At 46.2% G+C, this 19,782-nt stretch overlaps 1 protein-coding gene across 3 annotated transcripts in view; it reads right to left on the reverse strand.

Annotated features, from left to right (window-relative positions):
• Positions 1–19,782, reverse strand: part of focad (focadhesin) — a 233,122-nt gene that overhangs the window by 151,280 nt on the left and 62,060 nt on the right. For all 3 annotated transcript variants that reach the window (XM_033017834.1, XM_033017835.1, XM_033017836.1), the window contains 2 exons: positions 4,138–4,239; positions 1,513–1,717 (listed from right to left, as the gene is read on the reverse strand). In XM_033017834.1, coding sequence (XP_032873725.1) covers positions 1,513–1,717; positions 4,138–4,239 — 307 coding nt within the window. The remainder of the gene's footprint in view (positions 1–1,512; positions 1,718–4,137; positions 4,240–19,782) is intronic.

Here is a 19,782-nt window from a genome sequence, read left to right on the forward strand (position 1 = left end):
TGGTCGTGCAATGAAGGCAATGGTGAATTTCATCACTGAGATTTGCCATCTGTGAGGAGAAGCACCTGAAATGGTCAAGGTTTTTCCGGGTTTCGCTGTGAACCTTTGCAGCTGGGGCAGATTGGTAGAGGACATTGGTCTTAGTGTATGTTAAATGTAGAGTCTGTTCTCTTGAATGCTTCAGTGAATGAGTTGACAATAACACGCAGCTTGGCTTTCAAGAGCGCACACCTGCAGACTGCGGTTCAACTGTGGAGGTTGAGGGTAACTTTGGTTCTGGAGTGTAGTCACTGCAAATATCTCACGTTCTTAGTATAATCTCCGTTCCTGTGGGATAAGCACGTTTGAGGAGAGTATTTCACAGTCCAGTCAAATTGATGGAATCAAAGGCTTTAATTAGGTTGAGAAGAGTTCACGGTGCTGCAGGATGAAAGCAATCCAATGATTTGGGAAGCAATTCTTTAGCCATTGGTAAGCAGTAGTTCAAAAAGACCCGGTCAATGACTTTACCCTTTGCCCCTCTGTCATTATCACAAATTGACATCTCTTTTCTTAAAGATGGTTGGATTTACAGCACTTCTAATGTCCTCAACAATATCCTCTTCTCATCAAACCTGGTTCTTTTCAGTTGAGAAGCCAATGGTCTCTATGCAGGTGAATTTCATAATACTTTGACTTCGGCAGGTTGAATATTATTCAATGTCAAAGTGTATGAAATTCTGATTTCTGACGGTAGATTAGTGTTCAGTTCTGTCACTGTTGGGATTGTCCTGAGGGCCCTAACATTTGAATTCCCAAACGTTATATTATGAAGTGGAAGCTGTCTGTCCAGGCTTTATTTTAATCTGGGATAGGTGCTGGACACCAGCTATTACAGGCAGTTCACAGGACCAATGACAAAAAGACCAAGCCATTGAAAACCAGGCCCTGCGGCACAGTAATTAATGAGTGTAAAGATCTGTGGACGGAGCCAAAGACAGGGCATGTGCTTGCGTGTGAGGCTGCTGCCTGGGACAAGGAATGTGGTTAGATGCAGCTGGGGACCCAAATGTAAAAAAAAAGAGGACAGAAGAGAAGTGGGCAATAACTCCTGTGGATAAACCCATAGAGCGGGCCAGAGTGTGCATGATGGGTGCACAGGTGTGCACCTCCGTACGACAATTCAGAAACTTGAAAGGGCTCGTTTCTGTGCTGCTTTATTCTATGATGCTATGAAGTTTACAATACAATTAAATTTCATTAGTCTGCACTTGTTGACATCCATTGCTCTGTACATATATACGAATTGTATAAGAATTTTAATGAACCTCCCTAAAATGTATGAATAATCTGTCTGTTAGTTTTGAAATGCTTCTTCGGAATATAGTGTCTCATTTAATTAATTATGTTTACAGCAAACTGAATTCTCAACTACTTTGTTTTCCCATCCCCAACTGATATTGGTGAAGCAGTTCAGAGAGTCACGCCTTGTTGAACCGGAGCAAACTCTGCAAAGTTGTTTTGAGATGTTACCTGTAAGTGTGGAATGATGTCAAAGAAGAGCCGGAGCAGGTGCTGGGCAAACAGACTGGGTTCATCCTTTTCCCCGCCATCTTGGGACTGAAGTACAACCTGAAGAAGGCTAAGTCGTAGCTCAGTGTTCTCCCGCTTGCAGTGAGGTTCACAGTACAGATACTTGAAAAATGGTGTCATCATAAGCACGATGGATGGCTTTAGCCTTTAACAATATTCACAGAAAAAGATTTAATCTTAAAAATGACATATTAAATGGATAGGTAAGCAAATTAAATGGGTGGTTAAAAACTGTAGATTATTATTATTAACTTTCACATACCGCACAATATTTTTTCTGCCAAACAGCTATTCAGTTACTATATCTTTGGTAAAAACAGGCTATAAATCAATGACAAGGCAGAGCATTGAGACAGGATCAAATAATATTATACTTTTCCACGTTGACAGCATTCACGACTTTACCAGCAAAGAGATGGCAACGATTGAAAGTTCAGGAGAAAATAAATCAACAGCTTGTACACATTTGCCCTTACACATACAGTAAACCCTCGTTAAATCGGACCATGGGGGGGATGGGGAAAATAGTGTCCATCATTGCCTATTGTCCATTGTAACCAAGTACGGTATTATCATTCTATGTAGTTGAAACACAGAGAACTGCAGTTGCTGGTTAATCTCCGGTTTCCTCTCGCACTCCAAAGACGTACAGGTTTGCAGGTTAATTGGCTTAGTCACATGGGCGGAAATCCCGGGGACACACACACACACATATCTCCCCCATGTTTTGAGAGATTGTGGACAATCCCCCCCCATGTTTTGAAATCCGGATTTTGAAATTTGGTGACAAAAAAATCCATTAAAAATCTCCGCTTTCCGCGAGACAGTGGGGGTGTCACTGTTAAGCGCTTGTTAAATGTCACTATTAACATCGTATTAATACGATGTGTCACCATTTATATTTTGACCTTCAAGTATTACTGAAGGTATTCACGGAGAATTTCTTAAAACTGTCTGATGCGTGTACAATTACAATTTTAACTTATCAGATGTATTGGAGGATGGGAAAGATTTAAACGTGTTTCAGATTTAAACGGCGCAGGTCATTAGGTCGGACAGGTTTCCTGGCTGGCTTGCAGGTAAGTCCCTCGTTCACAGTCACTCATGTTATTTAGTTTTTTTTCCCCATCTCTTACTCGCTCTCTCTCCCCTCCAAGGTTGGTTCCGCTGTTTGCGTTTATTTGCTTCAGTTTTATTTGTTTAAGTGTTATTTATCACATTGTAGCTTTTGAAAGATTCAACCGGTTATCAGACGCTTTCTAAGAGCTGAATCGGCCCATTCGCGGGGACTTTCATAGCCCGGCGTGGCTTAAAATCGGTCGCAGAATTTTCCATCGCCCCGCGGCAGGCAGTCAAACTGCTGCGTCGAGGCGATCGAGGCTCCCGATGTTGAAGCCCCCACCGGGCGATGGAAGATCCCGCGGCCGATTTTAAGCCGCGCCGCGCGATGAAAGGCCCCGCGAACGGGTCGATTCAAGCCCCATGATTCGGGGTGGACGAAGCTGCTGTTTCTGGAGTTCGGAGTCGGTCACCAACCAGGTGAACTCCCGATGTTACCGTTCACAGGGCCCATGGACGAAGCCTCCGAAGCCTCGTGTGTGTATTTGTGTGTGCGTGCGCGCGGCCACCAAGAAATTGTCCCTTGTTTTGATGCGATTTCTGCCCCTGGCTTGGTATAAGTGTAAATTGTCCCCAGTGTGTGGGGTAGTGTTAAAATGCAGGGACCACTGGTCGGTGTGGACTCGGTGGGATGAAGGGCCTGTTTCTGCACTGTATCCCTACACTAAACTAAACTAATACACAAAAATACACCAAGTGCTGGAGTAACTCAGCGGGTCAGTCAGCATCGCTGGAGACATGGATAGGTGACATCGGAACCTTTCTTCAGACTGATTCAGTCTCCTGACACTCCGGCACTTTGTGTCTTTTCACCTTAAAACTAGGCGTCGATGCTGCTGGTCAGCAACAATGAGCCCTTCTTCACTGGTTGACCCAGATGTTGTAGCGGCTCACTTTGTTGTCTCTAACAATAGCTTTCTTCAAGGCACTGCCACCGACAAGATGCACTTGGTCACTGTGGTGTTCCCTCCCCTCCCATCTGCTGCCGCATCCAAGGTACAATTTGATAGCGACTCCGGTGGAGGAGGTGACGGTGGAGGGAGGGAAGAAGAGTGGGGAAAAGAGGCCAAGTGGATAGAGCGATGGGAGAAGGAGGTGGTGGCAACGGTCAAGCAGGGGGTGAACAGAGCAACGGTCAACTAGAAGCAGCAGTTAGAGGGGAAGGGTGCCCCACAGTGACCTTATGACCTGTCGGTGGCGGCAGCACGAAGACAGCATGCTGTCAACAGGAGTTACAACATGAGCCGCAACAACAACAGCGTCAACGTACCATGCAATGAGTGAAGAAGGGCTCGCTGGAGCACCTTGCCAGCCAGGGGTAGGTCGGCAAATCCGTCCGCTATAACATTAAGAGTAACATGCACAATAAATATTTTGAGAGGACTAAATCTGTAAAGTAAAGTTACTTTTGATAAAAGATTTTGATTGTCAATGTAACATTCTTACCTCTCAGAGGGTTGTTGAAATATAGCTGATATCTGCTGAAGGAGAAATGGCCAGCTATCAGGTCTGTTTTCCAATACTACAATATATGGATGTGAAGGGTTCCTAAAACAAATGAAAGCACAACACAATTTTTCATTAAAATAGCTTATTAGAATTTCAATATAACACCCATTTCTGAAGTAAATTCAATAAATGAGCACTAATCATTTATTACATTATAAGCAAATATCTATATTACTAAATCTCTGTTCTTGACCGCTTTTGGCCTTCTGTGCTGCGATTTCCGAGAGAGCGCCGCCACCTACGGCCGTCATTTTTGGCCACCTCGCTCAGAGCCCCCCTCCGCCGCATGTGTGCCGAGAATTTTTCCCGTCAATGAAAAATGACAGAGATATTAATGTTTTTACAAAATTCCCCATTCTCTCTGCTGCCCCTGCTGGAGGGAGGGGGAGGGACTATAAAACCAGGAAGTGGTGTGCCTCAATCAGTCTCTGCAAGTGGTGTGCCTCAATCAGAGCTCTGAATAACACTGAACAAATGTCTCCACAGCTGTGAGTACCCATAATGTGGTTTGAAAATGAAAATATGGTTAGTTTGAGGAAAAAAGCAATGCCTGCAAATGGTTGTTTGGGTTGAAGTAAAAAGGCACCCTCTCTCTCCCCTCCTCTCTCTCCTCTCCTCTCTCTCCCCTCCTCTCTCTTCCCTCCTCTCTCTCCCCTCCTCTCTCTTCCCTCCTCTCTCTCCCCTCCTCTCTCTCCCCTCCATCCCTCTCTCTTTCTCTCTCTCACCCCCGTCTCTCTCCCTTTCTCTCTCTCTCTCCCCCCCTCTCCCCATCAACCCCCTCTCCTCTCCCCCACCCTCCCCTCTCCCCCCCTCCTCCCTCCTCTCCCCCCTCTCTCCTCTTCCCCCTCTCTCCTCTCCCCCCTCCCTCTCCTCTCCCCCCTCCCTCTCCTCTCCCCCCACCCTCCCTCTCCTCTCTCCCCCCCTCTCTCCCACCATCTTCCCCTCCCCTCTCTCCACCATCTTCCCTCCCTCTCTCCCCCTCTCCTCTCCCCCCTCTCCGCTGCCACACCTCTCCTCCACCCTCTCCTCTTCCCCCCTCTCCACTCCCCCCTCCCCCCCTCTCCTCTCCCCCCTCTCCTCTCGTCTCCCCCCCTCCCCCCCTCTCCCCTCTTTTTCTCCCTCTCCTCCCCTCCAACCCCTCCCCCACCGTCCCTCCCCTAAACCCCCATCCCCTCCACACACCCCTGCCCCCTTCCCTCCACCCTCCCTCCCCTCCCTGCTCCTCACCTCTCCCCCTCCCCTCACCTCATCCCCTCTCAGCACACCCTCTCTCTCCCCCTCCCCCCTCTCTCCTCCCCCTCTCCCCCCCTCCTCCACTCCATCCCCTCCCCCACCCTTGCTATTGAGGGAGTGCAGCGTATGTTCACAAGGTTAATTCCCGGGATGTCATATGATGAAAGCATGGAGCGATTGGGCTTGTATACACTGGAATTTGGAAGGATGAGAAGGAATCTTATGGAAACATACAAAATTATTAAGGAATTGGACCCGCTAGATGCAAGAAACATATTCCCGATGTTGGGGGAGTCCAGAACCAGGGGCCACAGTTTAAGAATAAGGGGTAGGCCTTTTAAAACTGAGATGATAGAAACATAGAAAATAGGTGCTGGAGTAGGCCATTCGGCCCTTCGAGCGTGCACCGCCATTCAATATGATCATGGCTGATCATCCAACTCAGTATCCTGTACCTGCCTTCTCTCCATACCCACTGATACCTTTAGCCACAAGGGCCACATCTAACTCACTCTTAAATATAGCCAATGAACTGGCCTCAACTACCTTCAGTGGCAGAGAATTCCAGAGATTCACCACTCTGTGTGAAAAATGTTTTACTCATCTCAGTCCTAAAAGATTTCCCCCTTATCCTTAAACGGTGACCTCTTGTTCTGGACTTCCCCAATATCGGGAACAATCTTCCTGCATGTAGCCTGTTCAACCCCTTAAGAATTTTGTAAGTTTCTATAAGATCCCCCCTCGATCTTCTAAATTCTAGCGAGTACAAGCAGAGTCTATCCAGTCTTTCTTCATATGAAAGTCCTGACATCCCAGGAATCAGTCTGGTGAACCTTCTCTGTACTCCCTCTATGGCAAGAATGTCTTTCCTCAGATTAGGAAACCAAAGCTGTACGCAATACTCCAGGTGTGATCTCACCAAGACCCTGTACAACTGCAGTAGAATCTCCCTGCTCCTATACTCAAATCCTTTTGCTATGAATGCTAACATACCATTCGCTTTCTTCACTGCCTGCTGCACCTGCATGCCTACTTTCAATGACTGGTGTACCATGACACCCAGGTCTCGTTGCAACTCCCCTTTTCCTAATCGGCCACCATTCAGATAATAGTCTACTTTCCTGTTTTTACCACCAAAGTGGATAATCTCACATTTATCCACCTTATACTGCATCTGCCATGCATTTGCCCACTTACACAGCCTATCCAACTCACCTTGCAGCCTCCTAGCATCCTCCTCACAGCTAACACTGCCCCCCAGCTTCATGTCATCCGCAAACTTGGAGATGTTGCATTCAATTCCCTCATCCAAATCATTAATATATATTGTAAATAGCTGGGGTCCCAGCACTGAGCCTTGCGGTACCCCACTAGTCACTGCCTGCCATTCTGAAAAGGACCCGTTTACTCCTACTCTTTGCTTCATGTCTGCCAGCCAATTCTCTATCCACATCAATACTGAACCCCCAATACCGTGTGCTTTAAGTTTGTATACTAATCTCTTATGTGGGACCTTGTAGAAAGCCTTCTGAAAGTGCAGATATAACACATCTACTGGTTCTCCCTTATCCACTCTACTAGTTACATCCTTGAAAAATTCTATAAGATTCGTCAGACATGATTTACCTTTCATAAATCCATGCTGACTTTGTCCTATGATTTCACCACTTTCCAAATGTGCTGCTATCCCATCTTTAAAAACTGCTAGTTTCCCCACTACTGATGTTAGACTAACTGGTCTGTAATTCCCCGTTTTGTCTCTCCCTACCTTTTTAAAAAGTGGGGTTATATTAGCTACCCTCCAATCCTCAGGAACTACTCCAGAATCTAAAGAGTTTTGAAAAATTATCACTAATGCATCCACTAATGCAGCCTATTTGGCCCTGGGGATTTATCAGCCTTTAATCCATTCAATTTACCTAACACCACTTCCCGGCTAACCTGGATTTCACTCAGTTCCTCCATCTCATTTGACCTCCGGTCCCCTGCTATTTCCGGCAGATTATTTATGTCTTCCTTAGTGAAGACAGAACCAAAGTAGTTATTCAATTGGTCTGCCTTGTCCTTGTTCCCCATGATCAATTTGTCTGTTTCTGACTGCAAAGGACCTACAGTAGTTTTAACTAATATATTTATCTTTACATATCTATAAAAACTTTTGCTGTCAGTTTTTATGTTCCCTGCCAGTTTTCTTTCATAATCTATTTTCCCTTTCCTAATTAAGCCCTTTGTCTTCCTCTGCTGGACTCTGAATTTCTCCCAGTCCTCTGGTAGGCTGCTTTTTCTGGCTAATTTGTATGTTTCATCTTTTGTTTTGATACTATCCCTGATTTCCCTTGTTATCCATGGATGCACTACCTTCCCTGATTTATTATTTTGCCAAACTGTGATGAACAATTGTTGTAGTTCATACATGCAGTCTTTAAATGCCTTCCATTGCATATCCACCGTCAACCCTTTAAGAATCAATTGCCAGTCTATCTTGGCCAATTCACGTCTCATACCCTCAAAGTTACCGTTCTTTGTTCAGGACCCTTGTTTTTGAATTAATTATGTCACTCTCCATCCTAATGAAGAACTCAACCATATTATGGTCACTCTTGCCCAAGGGGCCACGCACAACCAGACTGCTAACTAACCCTTCCTCATTACTCAATACCCAGTCTAGAATAGCCTGCTCTCTCGTTGGTTCCTCTACATGTTGGTGTAGAAAACTATCCCGCATACATTCCAAGTAATCCTCTTCCTCAGCACCCCTGCCAATTTGATTCACCCAATCTATATGTAGATTGAAGTCACCCATTATAACTGTTTTACCTTTGTTGCACGCATTTCTAATTTCCTGTTTGATGCCATCCCCAACTCCACTACTACTGTTAGGTGGCCTGTGCACAACTCCAACTAGCGTTTTCTGCCCCTTAGTGTTTCGCAGCTCTACCCATATCGATTCCACGTCCTCCAAGCTAATGTCCTTCCTTTCTATTGCGTTAATCTCCTCTCTAACCAGCAACGCTACCCCACCTCCTTTTCCTTTCTGTCTATCCCTCCTGAATATTGAATATCCCTGGATGTTCAGCTCCCAGCCTTGGTCACCCTGGAGCCATGTCTCCATGATCCCAACTATATCATAGTCATTAATAGCTATCTGCACATTCAACTCATCCACCTTATTACGAATGCTCCTTGCATTGAGACACAAAGCCTTCAGGCTTGTTTTTTCAACACTCTTAGCCCTTATACAATTATGTTGAAAAGTGGCCCTTTTTGATTTTTGCCCTGGATTTGTCTGCCTGCCACTTTTACTTTTCACCTTGCTACCTATTGCTTCTACCCTCATTTTACACCCGTCTCTCTGCTCATGCACACATCCCCCTGCCACATTAGTTTAAATCCTCCCCGGCAGCACTCGCAAACACTCCCCCAAGGACATTGGTTCCATTCTAGCCCCGGTGCAGAACGTCCTGTTTGTACTGGTCCCACCTCCCCCAGAACTGGTTCCAATGCCCTAGAGATTTGAATCCCTCCCCCTTGCACCATTTTTCAAGCCACGTATTCATCTGAAATATCTTCCTATTTCTCTCTGACTAGCATGTGGCACTGGTAGTAATCCAGAGATTATTACCTTTGAGGTCCTACTTTTAAATTTATCCCCTAGTTCCCTAAATTCACCTTGTAGGACCTCATCCCGTGTTTTACCTATATCATTGGTGCCAATGTGCAGCACGACAACTGGCTGTTCACCCTCCCGCTCCAGAATGTTCTGCAGCCGCTCAGAGACATCCCTGACCCTTGCACCAGGGAGGCAACATACCATTCTGGAGTCTCGTTTGCGGCCGCAGAAACGCCTATCTATTCCCCTTACTATTGAATCCCCTATTACTATAGCCCTTCCACTCTTTTTCCTCCCCTCCTGTGCCGCAGAGCCACCCACGGTGCCATGAAGTCGGCTGCTGCTGCCTTCCCCCAACAGTATCCAAAATAATCTATCTGTTTAGGAGGGAGATGACCGCAGGGGGCTCCTGCACTACCTGCCTACTGCTAACGCTGGCTAGTGGCCACCCGTTCCCTTTCTGTCCGCTTAACTTTTACCTGCGGTGTGACCAACTCACTGTACGTGCTATTCACGACTTTCTCAGCAGCGTGGATGCTCCAGTAGGAATCCAACCGCAGCTCCAACCATTCAATGCGGTCTGCCAGGAGCTGCAGCTGGACACACTTACTGCACAAGTAGTCACCAGGGGCACCGACAATATCCCTGATCTCCCACGTTGCAGGATGAGCAATCCACGGGGCCGATCTCCACTGACATGGCTTACCCCCAAATTAAATCAACTCACTCCCACTATAAAAATCTTAATCCTTTAAACTGTACCTTTACTAAAAAGCACTGTACCCTTAACTCACTGAACCCTCAACTCACTGAACCCTCAACTCTCTGTACCCTTAACTCACTGTACCCTTAACTCACTGTACCCTCAACTCACTGAACCCTCAACTCTCTGTACCCTTAACTCACTGTACCCTCAACTCACTGTACCCTCAACTCTCTGTACCCTCAACTCTCTGTACCCTCAACTCACTGTACCCTTAACTCACTGAACCCTTAACTCACTGAACCCTTAACTCACTGAGACCTTAACTCACTGAGACCTTAACTCATTATATGAGAGCAGCTTGATATCAATGAGGTTGTGTTGGGTCGCTAGAAAAGCTTTAAGGTGGGCCCAGGGCATGAAAGGATCTATACCAAGCCGCATTTGGAGTGTTGTGTGGAGTTCTGGTTGCCCCATTACTGGAAGGACGTGAGGCTTTATAAGGTGTGCAGAAGAGTTTACCAAGAGTTTATTATTGTCACGTGCACTGTTATACAGTGAAAAGATTTTGTTTGCTTGCTATCCAGTAAAAAAAGACTATACATGAATCCAATCAAGCTGTCCACAGTGCAAAGGATAAATGGTATACATTTAGTACACCGATATAATACTGAAGTCCAAGAAGTCCAATTAAAGAAAGTTCAAAGGTCTCCTTGCCCAACGGTCTTGCTGAAGTAGCGTGAAGTATAGATGGAGTCAATGGAAGGCACCCTGGTTTATGTGATAGTCTGGGCTACATCCACACCTCTCTGCAATTGTTTGCGGTCTTGGATGGAGCCGTTCCCAAACCAGGCTGTGATGCATCCCGATAAGATGCTTTTTACAGCACACCTGTAGAAGTTGGCAAGGGTTGTCGCAGACATGCTGAATAGTTTAGAGGCATAGATTGGTTGGACAAACTTGGATTGTTCTCTCTGGAGTTGAGGTTGAGGGGAGACCTGATGGAAGTAGACAAATTATGGGGGGTGTAGATGTGTAGGCTGCCAGAACATTTTTCTCAGGGTGGAAAAATCAAAGACATAGCTCCAGGCTGAAAAAGGCAAAGTTTACAGGAGATGGATGAGACAGGTTTTTTTTAACAATGTGTGGTGGGTACCTGGAACATGCTGCCAGGGGTCGGGGTGAGTTTAAGCAGATTTTGAAAAGGCACATGGAAATGCAAGGAATGGAGGAATGTGGATCACTTGCAAGCAGAGATTAGTTGAAGTAGGCATCATGTTCAGCATAGACATAGTGCACCAAAAGGTATGTTCCTGTGGTGTACCTTTCTATGATATAGATAAGAAAAGCAAAATCTTCAAGTGCAGCATCCTCACTATCGGCATCTGGTGTGGTAGATTATCCTCCTGAGACAGAAGAGCATCAGTGCAGAGTAGAAATGTGTCAGTCTACAGTGCAATGGTGATAAGTGAAACTATGGACAAAGCTATGTTACTGATAGGAGTTACATTTAATATAATTTTAAGTTACTAATAGTTTTTACTGTGCTGTCTAATGTCTCACTGCCACACCACAATAAATGGATTACAACTCGTTGAGCACTGTGGAATACTATATCTTGTTTCCCTTATTTGTTTGATCAAAGCTGAAAATGTTCATATACATAGGACTATGTGGTAGGGTGCTTTCTAATTGCTGAGACAAGCGAACAGATTTCTTATTTATAATCTATCAGGATAATACATCAAGAATATTTCATGACCATCTTAAATATCTCAAAGTAGTCCTTAATTCGTCTCCTTTAAATTTGATGCTTTGAAAGTAACTCAACCTGCCACTGCCAGCAATTCTTCAGCTCAACATTGCCCATAGCAGAACTTGTCCAAACCCAATCAAACCTTTCATGTGCTTTACCACCACGGTTGTTCTTTAAAAAAAGACTGCCTGGTACGCCAGGTGGCCACGTTTTAAGATCAAGGCTCAGAACTGAATCATGCCCTTCCAAATGTCAAATCTGAAGGCTGCTTGCTGAATTATGGGCTATTAATGTTTGGTGTTGAAATCAAATCTTCTTGTAGTTGTGAAATAATACATTAAAAAAAAAAGAATTAAATTTAAATTGCAATTTAATTTATTAGAAAAATATAATCCTGGAAACCCAATTGCTTAAGAATTTAAAAAAATTCCCAAATATTCAGGTTTCAAAGGTCAACAATACAGAGTTCAAAAGGTCATGTTCATCCAAAATCTGTCACTTTGTACGACAAAGTAACCAGTTACAATCGGCCTGACCATCTCTGTCCTCAGAGATGTTTCCATGGAGACTTGTCACATTAAGCACCACAAACCTGCCTAATGTCATTGCGTGCAATTTGTCAGATACACATTTAAGGTAACTGCTTGAACAATATCATTTGTTGTCACAGAGTACTTTTGTGTTAGGTTAACCTTGCCCTTTCACCGGTCAAATACAAGTTAGTATACAGCGATAGGATTGAAGTAGTGCATGAAATGAGGCATGAACTTCCAAAGGAACTGCTTCAGTAACTACAAAACCCATCTACCGGACATGCTCAATGTTAACCTGTTCCTCTCCACACTTGGTGAAGCACATGACACTGAAATACACAACATATCACAAAAAAGTCAAAATTTGCTTCTGTCTAATCAGCTTCCATCTTACCTGATAGTGAATACACCTGTTGCCCCACTACAGTTAATGTCCAACTCCAAACAAAGTGCGAGATAAAGGGTTGAAACAGTAAGAATTCAAGAAAGCAGGGATTAGGACACTGTTGGTCTAACCTCAGCCAGGCCATTTGCTGGATGTCTCTCGGGACTTTTTAACACAAAGGACTAATTTGCTTTTGCCTCATTCATCCCCAGGATAGTCATTACACTTTAGATTGAAAGCCTCTGTCTGACAAAACCTTAATGATGCTTCAAACAGTGTCTTTTGAGAAATAGTACGTTTTTTAATTAAATGAGGAAACACTAACAAGACAAATGTTGAACTTGATTACACTCTAAGTTGAAATCAATAGCTAATTTTGCACATTAAATCATCATATTATTTTACACTTTCCAACTTTATTGGGTTAACAAACTGAGTTATATTATAACACATTTACGTTTTTTCCCCTTTTTAAAACAAATAAGCACACAACCTGTTACGATGATCGTTTGACGTTTAGCAAAGCCTATTTAGGCTTTGCTAAACTTCAAACGTAGAGCGGTCACGGTGGTGCAGCGGTAGAGTTGCTGCCTTACAGCGAATGCAGCGCCGGAGACCCGGGTTCGATCCCGACACTATGTGGGCTGTCTGTATGGAGTTTATACGTTCTTCCCGTGACCTGCATGGGTTTTTTCCAACATTTTCGGTTTCCTTCCACACTCCAAAGACGCACAGGTTTGTAGGTTAATTGGCTTGATAAAATGTAACAACAAAATTGTCCCTAGTGGGTGTAGGATAGTGTTAATGTGCGGGAATCGCTGGTCGGCGCGGATCCCGATGGGCCGAAGGGCCTGTTTTCTGTACTTCTAAACTAAACTCAACTGAACTAAATTTCAATTAAAGGTTGAAGTTTCAATAGACCTCATGAAAAACTAACAAAGCAGAATATGTTGAAGTATTGTTAACATAAATGGAACTAGCAAATATTCTGACTAGAAACAAGATAAAGTTCATAATTAAGACCACAAAAAGGAATTTAGAGCTCGTATGACATAACCAGAATTCTACCAACAATGGCTTCAGTTCCTATACTGTACGTTCATGTGCCCTGCAAGACTATGAGGGGTCCTAATTTCATATCTACACTCTCCTCCCTTTGGAAGAACATTAAAAGAAACTTGCTGTTGGTTTCATTCAGTAGATGGGACACAGGTTTACTCATCACGTCTCGTGGCCTTGCTATTACCTCTAAATTGTCAAAGTACGTGTTCAACATATTGATCAGCAGGAACCTCTTCCAATCAATGAAAACCAAAGCCATTGTCATACAGAACAGAAACAGCCCTTCGACCCAACTCATCCACTCCGACCACGATACCCCATTTTTACTAGTCCCACCTGCCCACATTTGCTCCATATCTCTTTGAACTTTTTCTATCCATGTAACTGTCCAAATGTATTTTCAATGTTGTTATAGTACCTGCCTCCTCTTTTTCTTCTGGCAGTTCTTTCCATATACCTACAATCCTCTGTGTGGAAAAAGTTACCCCTCAGCTCCCTCCCCCCCCTCCCCCCGATCTTGGTAAGCTCTAGGTTGCTGCACGGCCTCCTCCATCGCCTTCGACCAGCTCGGCCCACCAACTGACATCCCTCTCGTCACCCAACCGCCTAGGTGTCTGGTAAAAGACTGTGTATTCACCCTCTCTGTTCCCCTCATGATTTTATACACTTCTATATCGATCAACTCCCTCCCCCCCAGTCTTCTGTGATCCAAGGAATAAATCCCTAGCCTACTCATCCTCTCCCTGTAGTGCATAGCTTCAACCAGCATTACAAGCTGTGCTCCACTGCTCCTAGTTCCATTCATCTACTTGTGAACTGTCTATAAACAAAGGACACTGCTCGGAATCCAATATCCAAGTCAAACTAGAGACCAGGATTGGAACTTTCCCTTTCCCACCTAAGGCTACCCATTTCCATCTCTATCGCACGATCCAACTTCACCATGTTTCAGATCATCTGCCCTGGACTTCTTATCTCAACCTCATTTGATTTTGCACTAATCAACATAATTGAATCACAGCACAAAACAGGTTATTTGGCCCAATCTGTCCATGTTGACCAAGTGCCCATCTAAGCTAGTCCAATTTTCCCACATTTTATCACTCAAATCTTTCCTATTCATATATCTGTCCAAATGTCTTTTACATGTTGTTATTGTGTCTGTTTCAATTACCTCTCTTGGTAGCTCGCTCCATATACCCACTACCCTCGACAGATGGCACAATGGGCTAAGTGTTCGGCTGGCGACCGGAAGGTAGCCGGTTCGAATCCCGCTTGGAGTGCCTACTGTCGTTGTGTCCTTGGGCAAGACACTTCACCCACCTTTGCCTGTGTGTGAGTGATTGGTGGTGGTCGGAGGGGCCGTAGGCGCAGATTAGCTGCCACGCTTCCGTCAGTCTGCCCCAGGGCAGCTGTGACTACAGAAGTAGCTCACCACCACCGAGTGTGACTGAGGAATGTATGAATAATGCGATGTAAAGCGCCTTGAGTATTCTAGAAAGGCGCTATATAAATCCCATCCATTATTATTATTATTACCCTCTGATTGAAAAAACTGCTCCATGGGTTGCACAATAAACCTATGCCCAATAGTTTTTGATTCTCCTAGATTCTCCAGGAAAAAAGTGTGCATTCTCTCATGATTTTATATACCTTGATAAGGTCATTGCTCAGTCTCCTGCACTCCAAGAAGTGAAGTCGTACCTAAGCTTAATCCCTCAAATTCAGTCCCTCCAGTAGTGGCAATAACTTCTTTTTTTTTCGAGCTTAATGGCGTCTTTCCTTCAGCAGGTGACCAAAACTGAACACAATACTCCAAGCGCAGCCTTGCCAATGTCTTGTACAACTACTTTCGGTTTTTTTATTGCACTACAATCTTGCAGATTCTGTTGCACTTATCTTCATAATTATTGTAGTATTTATAATTACTGTATGTATACTATTTAGTCTATGAGCTTCGTGCAAACAAAGAATTTCAGTGGACCCTGGTGAATAGAATAAACTAATTTTATCCATGCCTTAGATTCTTTTTCAACAATGCCTGTTTGCCTCCTTCTTTCTACTTTCCACAACTGAAGTTCCCCAAAACCTTGTTGCTCATGTCTCACCAACTAAAATCCCATTCACCATTTGGAAAGTTGAATGTTTAATATTGGTACAGAAAATCATGTTGGCTATCTATCTATACATAACTAAAACTCTGATCTTGTGCTCTTCCTGTTGCGTGGTTTTCTATTTACGCAAAAACGGTACACGATAGCGCTACGATTTTTCGCTACCTTGCTCACCGTTCTCCTATGCTGCAAGTGCAACATGTTTTGTTCCGTTAGATGGCCTGTTTTAAAAGTTATTAAGGTTTAAATATCTTAAAAACCGCGCATGCGCAGATTGGTCTCCTCTCCTGTCAGTCAACGCCACGGCAACGCCCCTTCCTGCACCGCGACCTCTCCCGCCTCACTCACAAACTCCTCTCTCCCCTCCTAACAGTAACTTGCCTACCGTCTCCCCCACCACCGGCGGCCACCTGGGGGGAGGGGGGGGAGGGTTTCAGTGGAAGCCCTGGTCCCATCTCTCCCTCCCTCACTCACCCCTCTCCCCCGCCCGCCCTCTGCGGCAATGGCGGTCCGTCTACCTCTCCCACTAGGTGAATGACTGCGACCATCCGTCTCCTGCGGTAACTTACCCTCACGGCCATTTTGGAGGAGATCTTCTCCACCAGCTCGTCGAAACACGTGGTGCCCACCATGACGAACACTGACTCCATCCTCCCCCATGACCCGGACCAGCGACGGCAGCGAACAGGCAGGTAGGCGGGTGGGCAGGGCGGGGACAGGCCGAGCGGCAGAAGTGGGCGGGCAGGCAGGACGGGGACGGGCTGAGCGGCGGCTGAGCCGGAGTGGGCAGAGGGAGGGAGGGAGAGTCGGGTCGCAGGGTGGCCAAGCAGTTTGCGTGGAGTTTGAGTAACTCACACACACACACACGATGCAAACTGATCCAATTGTCAAATCATTGGGATCTAACCCACAGCTAACAATGAATGACTTGTGGAGGAAGGCACTGCAGATGCTGCTTTTTATGGAGGGAGGGAGGGAAGGAGTGACTGAGGGTAGGGGAAAGGAGAGGGAGGGAGAAGTGAGGGAGGGATTGTGGAGGGGAGGAGAGGGGAAAGATCCTGGGGAGGTGAGGAGTGGGGAGGGATTGAGGGAGAGGAAGGGTAGGGTGGGATAGGGGTAAAGTGGGGGGGGGAGGAAGGAGAGTAGGGGAGGAGGGGGAATAGAGGGAGAGGAGGGGGAGTGGGGGAGGTAGGGAATGGGGAATAGAGGGAGAGGGGGACAGGGGGAGGTGAGGAGTGGGGATAGAGGGATAGGAGGGGGATGGGAAGGGGAGAGTAGTTATGGAGGGAGGGAGGCTAAGGATAGGTGAAAGGAGAGGGAGGGGAGGTGAGGGAGGGATTGGGGAGGAGGAGAGGGGAAAGAAGAGGGAGAGTGAAGAAGAGGAGGGATTGTGGGCGATGAGGGGAAATGAGCCGCGTCTGCGCAGTTGGGGGCAATGCGTTAGTGGTGTCGCGGAGGTGGGGTGTCGGGGCGGGGGGTGTGAGGCGGGGGGTACGAGGCGGGGGGTATGAGGCGAGGGAGTGTGGGGTGTATGTGGACGGGAGGGGTGCGGGAGGGGGAGGAGGATTTGGGAAGGGGGTGAGGGATGTGTGGGGGAGGGTGTGTGTGTGGGTGGGGTGTGGGGAAGGGATGATGTGGGGGGGGGAGCGGTGTGTATGGGCGGGGGTGTGTGGAGGGGAGGGGTGTGTGGAGGGGAGGGGTGTGTGGAGGGGAGGGGTGTGTGGAGGGGAGGGGGGTGTGTGGAGGGGAGGGGTGTGTGGGGGGAGTGGGGACAGCGAGCGCTGTGGTGCTAGAGATGGGTGGAGTGGGAAAGGAAGCGGGGGCAGTGAGCGAGGTGAAACCGGAGAGGGGGGGAGGGATGGGGGGGAGGGTGGGGGGGGAGGGAGGGGGGAGGTGTTGTGGGGGCGGGGCTTTGTGGGGGGAGCTCAGAGAAAAGACAGGGCAGAGTGTGTATCTCGGGGGAAGGGCAGTAACCAGCAAGGGGGACCAGAGGGGAAGGGGCTGTAGCTGCCGGTGCGATGAGGACTCACAGCGGCCACTGGTCGCTGGACGTACTCCTCCGCCAGTATCAGAGTCTCCTTTTTCCGTCTGGCGACATCTCCGACCGTGCCAGGCTGGGCTGGGTTGGGCTGCTTCCGGTCTCTCAGAAAATTGTGTCTGGTTGGAGACCTCCGCCGGCCAGCCAGAGCCACCCTCAGCTCCAGTAAAGACGCGATGACGCAGGAAGGAGCGGACTGTCCCGCGGAGTTTCAGGAGAAAAGACCAATACACGCGACGCCGATTGGCAGGAGATCGATCTGCACACCCGCGATTTAAAAACCTCGCTAACGTTTACATTAAACCCCCGATCGGAACGAAACGTGGTGCACTCGCAGCAGAGGAGAACGGTGAGTAAGCTGGCGAAATATCGTATCGCTATTTCGTACCGTTATATCTTACCGTTTTTGCACAAATAGAAAGACTGCGCTATCCGGAAGGTAACAAGATCAGAGGTTTATGCATAGATACTCCCTACCTATCGACCCTCAAGGAGAGGGAGAGGTGAGGGAGGGATTGGGGGAGGGGAGGGTGTGAGGGGAGGGGGGGGGGTGTGTGTGTGTGTGTGTGTGTGTGTGTGTGTGTGTGTGTGTGTGTGTGTGTGTGTGTGTGTGTGTGTGTGTGTGTGTGTGTGTGTGTGTGTGTGTGTGTGTGTGTGTGTGGTTAATTTTGCTATTTTTCTATTTTCTTCAAAACGCTAGGCCAGAGCTTTCCCATTTTCACACATCGTACTCACGTCCCACCTATATTTCTGGACATTAAGTTTTTTTAAAAGCCAGAAAACTCATCCATTTCAGAAAAAAACAGGTTTTTCTCCATCTGTAAGATGCCCCATGAAACCTGATTCTTTACTATCTTTACTATCTCTACCCTGATATTAGCAACAATTGTTTCTTGATAACCCTCCTCTGATGTGTGTTGGGACATTTTGTTACATTAAAGTTAATATTATAGTTTTTGGTAGTTGCACTTCTCCACACAACTGGGAATATCTAAGCCATATGCAACTGAGAATTTATATGTTTGGGCCAACACTTCATTGAAACATATGATCGATAGCAACCAATAACAAGACTGAACCAGTGATACCATAAATTCTCAACTATGTTTTTGCAATCACAAGCAATGAGCCCGAGATGGTGATTAAAAAGTCATGGGCTGTCAAATGACCATCAGTGGAGTCTAAGGATAGAGACTTGTTCTCTGCTGCCCAAGTTCGAGTTGGCACTTACTCTGCAGACCAGATTAAGCACAATCTAGTTCACCATGCATAGTTTTAATCACAAACCTTTAAGTCCAATTCTAACAAATGCTTCAAAACAACTTCTTTAGTCAGAGGGTAGTTTCTTTAGTCAGAGGGTAGTTAATCTGTGGAACTCATTGCCACAAAGGGCTGTGAAGGCCAAGTTAATGGATATTTTTAAGGCAGAGATAAACATATTCTTGATTAGAACGGGTATCAAGAGAACCGGCCTCCACCGCCCTCTGAGGCAGAGAATTCCACAGACTCACAATTCTCTGTGAGAAAAAATGTTTCCTCGTCTCCGTTCTAAATGGCTTACGCCTTGTTCTTAAACTGTGGCCCCTGGTTCTGGACTCCTCCAACATGTTTCCTGCCTCTAGCATGTCCAAACCCTTAATAATCTTCAGTCTGAAGAAGGGTTTCGGCCCGAAACGTCGCCTATTTCCTTCGCTCCATAGATGCTGCTGCACCCGCTGAGTTCCTCCAGCAATTTTGTGTACCTTAATAATCTTCCATGTTTCAATAAGATATCCTCTCATCCTTCTAAACTCCAGAGTGTACAAGCCCAGCCGCTCCATTCTCTCAGCATATGACAGTCCCGCCATACCAGGAATTAACCTTGTAAACCTACGCTGCACTCCCTCAATAGCACGAATGTCCTTCCTCAAATTAGGGGACCAAAACTGCACACAATACTCCAGGTGTGGTCTCACTAGGGCTCTGTACAACTGCAGAAGGACCTCTTTGCTCCTATACCCAATCCCTCTTGCTATAAAGGTCAACATGCCATTCGCTTTCTTCACTGCCTGCTATACCTGCATGTTTACTTTCATAGACTATTGAACAAGGACCCCCAGATCCCGTTGTACTTCCTCTTTTCCCAACGACGCCATTTAGATAGTAATC

The sequence above is a fragment of the Amblyraja radiata genome, chromosome 3 (assembly GCF_010909765.2).
Source record: "Amblyraja radiata isolate CabotCenter1 chromosome 3, sAmbRad1.1.pri, whole genome shotgun sequence".
Lineage (NCBI taxonomy): Eukaryota > Metazoa > Chordata > Chondrichthyes > Rajiformes > Rajidae > Amblyraja > Amblyraja radiata.